General features: G+C 43.1%; 1 protein-coding gene across 1 annotated transcript; it reads left to right on the forward strand.

The window, feature by feature from the left end:
• Window positions 1-246: 246 nt before the first annotated feature.
• On the forward strand, window positions 247-3,526 carry LOC116374451 (keratin, type I cytoskeletal 13-like). Its single transcript, XM_031827238.1, has 8 exons — window positions 247-373; window positions 955-1,535; window positions 1,649-1,731; window positions 1,977-2,133; window positions 2,338-2,499; window positions 2,614-2,739; window positions 2,839-3,059; window positions 3,307-3,526. The coding sequence occupies exons 2-8, from the start codon at window positions 1,035-1,037 to the stop codon at window positions 3,419-3,421; spliced, it is 1,365 nt and encodes a 454-aa protein (XP_031683098.1). The 5' UTR covers window positions 247-373; window positions 955-1,034; the 3' UTR covers window positions 3,422-3,526.
• The last annotated feature ends 1,039 nt before the right edge of the window (window positions 3,527-4,565 follow it).

Raw genomic sequence — 4,565 nt, forward strand, 5'->3', positions numbered from 1 at the left:
AAGTTAAACAGGTGGGAAGGGGAGTTTAATAATGAAATGATGAAAGAATAAACATGAGAGAAAAAAAATACTACCTGATGATTCAGGATTACTGAGGGCTATATGAAGGGAGAGAAATCAGGGTGGTGATGAAGTCCAGGTGTGCTTAATGATGGGGAGCAGGGGTCTGCAATGATGGTTGCCAGGTGTGCGCAATTTGGGTTGCCAGGACCAGTGGTTAGTAGACCGGTGAAGTTGAGCACCGGAAAGAGGGAGCAGGAGTAGGCTTAACATGTAAGAAGAAGCAGTATGACTTGGCAGGGCCGTGTTTCGGAGGACGCGTGGTTCTCGACCTTTTCCTACCGTATGGGAGTTGCAGCAATGGAACAAAACTGTAACTACCAATTGAATATCACAAAACAGTTTTTACATGTAATATATATATATATATATATATATATATATGGTGTTGAAATCCTGTCTACTTTACACTCCTTTACAGTGTAAAGCAATGTTAAACAAGTCAACCAATTCTGTACTCTACTCTAGAATCTTCACAGAAACTTTGATTGTGTCATGTTCAGTACAATAGATGTGATTTGGAAATAACACATGATTGATTGTTAATGTAGGTGGAGTTCTCACATACAGTAACTGTGTCATCCTTGTCTCACCCTCACCCTCATCCTTGTCTAAAGATCAAGTTAGGCCTCAAGGCTGTCAGGTCATCCTAACTACCAGTTCTACAGTTAGTGATTACTTTCAAATGTCATCAAACATCATCTCAAAAATTATAATTCTATGACTTTGCATTGGTGACATTCAATGAAAAAAACTGTCTAAAATCAACAATTGCTTTTGTAGGCTTAACAGGTTTGAATCCTAACAACTTTGGCATGCCCGGCGTGCCCTTTTAAAGTATGTAATTACTGTATTGAGTTCAAGTGTCGTCTGTGTCCTCCTCTCCTCTCACAGCATAAAAGGAGCTTAGACCCACTGCTCTGCACTCACTTCTCTCCAGCCAGAGCAGTAAGACATCAGCAGACTCCATCAACATGTCCTTCTCCAGCAGCAGCTTCAGATCCTCCTCAAGCAGATCCATGAAGGGCTCATCTATGGGTTCCTCGCGTATGTCCATGTCTGGTGGTGGTGGCATGTCCATGTCCATGTCTGGTGGAGGCAGCCGCATCAGTGGCATTAGGGCCGGCAGCGTGTATGGGGGTGCAGGTGGCTCTGGGGTGCGCATCTCCAGTGCCAGAGCCTCCAGGTCCTTCTCTGCTGGTGGTGGCAGTTTCGGTGGTGGTGCTGGCTTCGGTGGAGGCTCCAGCTTCAGTATGTCTGGTGGAGGAAGTGACAGCCATGTCATCGGCAACGAGAAGTTCTGCATGCAGAACCTGAACGACCGTCTGGCCACCTACCTGGCGAAAGTTCACACCTTGGAGAAGGCCAACGCTGAGCTGGAGCTGAAGATCCGCCAGTTCCTCGAGGCCAAGGCCTCCCCCAGTGCTCGCGACTATGGTTCATTCCATGTCATCATCAGAGACCTCCAATCCAAGGTAAGCTTTTGTATGCCAGTACTGTTACACTTTTATTTCATGCCACATATTGAAAAACTTGCACTATATATTTTATTTAGAATTTAAAACAAAAGTATCCATTTTATTTTCAGATGCAGGAAGCCATCCGTGTGAATGGTGCTGTCCATCTAAGCATTGACAATGCCAGGCTTGCCACTGAAGACTTCAGAATGAAGTGAGTTCACTCACCAAATTGGCAAATCTTTTGTCCACTCACTCAGACAAATATTGTCTCAATACCAGAATACCAGTATTGACTCAATACCAGAAAAGTGACCGACTGATTCCGGTCTAGTGTTCAATGATTAGGTTCAATGATTCAATGATTACAGAGGTTCAATGATTACAGAGGTTCAATGATTACAGAGCAAGTTGAGACACACTGGTACACTGTAAATCATTGTATGTTTTATTATGTAGGTATGAGACCGAGCTGTCCATGCGTCAGTCAGTGGAAGCAGACATCGCTGGGCTGAGGTGTGTTCTGGAAGAGCTGAATATGTCCAAGAAGGACCTGAGCATACAGATTGAGGGGCTGAGAGAGGAGTTGGTCTACCTCAAGAGAAACCATGAGGAGGTAGGGTTCTGATTCCCATACTAGCCTATGTCGGGTCTTAAAATAACAGATCCAGCCAGGCATTACTGTACAACATTTTTGTGAGCAAGTAATACATCATAATCTATGTATTTAAATCCTGAAACATTTGAACAAATCTAGAACCACTTTCTGAACCATGATGATGACCTACAGACCTAAATCTGTTTCACTGTCCTTCTGCAGGAGCTGTTGAATATGCGTGCCCAGATGACCGGCCAGGTCCATGTGGAGGTTGACGCTGCACCACAGGAAGACCTCAGCAAAGTCATGGCTGAGATTCGTGAACACTACGAGGCTGTCGCTGCCAAGAACAACAGAGAACTGGAGGGCTGGTTCCACGCCAAGGTAATACTTTTTGTCATTATAAAAATGAATCCATAATTTAGGTTCACGATGTCAAATGTCCCATCAATTGAATTGTTCATGTAAAAACATTATTTTTGATGGTGTTTTCCACAGACCGAGGCGCTGAATAAGGAGGTCGCAATCAGCACAGAAGTTATCCAAACGTCCAGATCTGAAATCTCAGAAGTCAAACGCACACTGCAGAGTCTTGAAATCGAACTTCAATCACAAATAAGCATGGTAAGACTGTTCAAGAATGTTTCAATGTCTGCCACCCATCAATGAATTTACACAACTACTTCCTGATGTTTTGTATAACTCTTAATTTCTCTCCAATAGAAATCATCCATGGAAAATACCCTCGCAGAGACAAAGAACCGTTTCTCCATGCAGCTGTCGGGTTATCAGATGCAGGTGACTAGCTTGGAGGAACAGTTGGTAAATCTCAGGGCTGACTTGCAACGCCAGGGCCAGGAATACAAGATGTTGCTGGACATCAAGACCAGGCTGGAGATGGAAATCGCTGAGTACAGGAGACTGCTGGACGGAGAGTCCAGAAGGTGAGCCAAACAAGCCTATTCTATTAGTCTATCAAATGTTATTCTTAGGCTATCAAGGGTGTTTTGATTCTAAACTTTGAGCAGGTTCCAGGCTAGACTCATTTACTTTCTAAAAAGCAAAACAGTGGCCCCACCAGTTTGTACACTACCAGTAGAATCATGTCAAAACCTTGCAAGGTAAGACCTTGCATATTGTGTTGGGTACAGTCGATTATGTGCTCATTGGTGTTTTCTGTTTGGTCCACAGTGTCTCCTCCTCCTCTACCAGCACCAGGAAGGTCATCACAGTGGTAGAAGAGGTGGTGGATGGGAAAGTGGTCTCCTCCACCCAATCCTCAGCTTCTTCATATGCACGCCGCTGATGCAGTACATGAGTGTACTGAGGGAAATATAACAACTGATTATCTGACTCACTAAACATCCAGTGCATATCTGGTAGGCAACACCAATAAAAAATACATCTGAAATCCTTTGTTTGTTCAATTACTTTGTCTTCATAACAGGCTAAAATTATACAATTGTTTTTTTACACATTTTTCACACATTTCTGCTTGAATGATTTCATTTTTGCCTATTTAATTCAACTTCATGAAATAGTTTCAGTTGTGAGTGGTAAGGTGGAACTTGGTGTTAGCCTGATTACTAAGTACGGGTGTCACCTAGTGTTGGGTTTAGGGATGCAAGTAGATGTTAAGCAAACCTACATACACAGTGGGGCAAAAAAGTATTTAGTCAGCCACCAATTGTGCAAGTTCTCCCACTTAAAAAGATGAGAGGCCTGTAATTTATCAAAGGTACACTTCAACTATGACAGACAAAATGAGAAAAAAAATCCAGAAAATCACATTGTAGGATTTTATATGAATTTATTTGCAAATTATGGTGGAAAATAAGTATTTGGTCACCTACAAACAAGCAAGATTTCTGGCTCTCACAGACCTGTAACTTCTTTAAGAGGCTCCTCTGTCCTCCACGCGTTACCTGTATTAATGGCACCTGTTTGAACTTGTTATCAGTATAAAAGATACTGTTAAGGCTTTCTTCCGGTGAAGGAGAGGCGGACCAAAATGCAGCGTGGTTATTTCGATACATGTTTAATAAAAGATAAACATGAACAATACAAAACAATAAACGTTACGTGAAAACCTAAACAGCCTTATCTGGTGCAAACAAACACTGAGACAGGAACAATCACCCACGAAACACTCAATGCTGGCTGCCTAAATATGGTTCCCAATCAGAGACAACGATAAACACCTGCCTCTGATTGAGAACCACTCCAGGCAGCCATAGACTATTCTAGACAACCCCACTAACCACAATCCCATGACCTACAAAAAACCCCAAGACAAAACACACCACATAAATAACCCATGTCACACCCTGGCCTGACCAAAATAATAAAGAAAACACAAAATACTAAGACCAGGGCGTGACAGAACCCCCCCCCCCCAAGGTGCGGACTCCCGGCCGCACATCTAAACCCATAGGGGAGGGTCCGAGTGA

This window comes from Oncorhynchus kisutch, linkage group LG6 (assembly GCF_002021735.2).
Source record: "Oncorhynchus kisutch isolate 150728-3 linkage group LG6, Okis_V2, whole genome shotgun sequence".
Classification (NCBI taxonomy): domain Eukaryota; kingdom Metazoa; phylum Chordata; class Actinopteri; order Salmoniformes; family Salmonidae; genus Oncorhynchus; species Oncorhynchus kisutch.

Excerpts from the sequence above, each read along its gene's own strand:
- LOC116374451 (XM_031827238.1), top strand. The coding sequence starts at position 1,035 with ATGTCCTTCTCCAGCAGCAGCTTCAGATCCTCCTCAAGCAGATCCATG. Across the intron at positions 1,536-1,648 it reads TCAGAGACCTCCAATCCAAG|ATGCAGGAAGCCATCCGTGT; the intron begins GTAAGCTTTTGT and ends TTTTATTTTCAG. Across the intron at positions 2,740-2,838 it reads TTCAATCACAAATAAGCATG|AAATCATCCATGGAAAATAC; the intron begins GTAAGACTGTTC and ends TCTCTCCAATAG.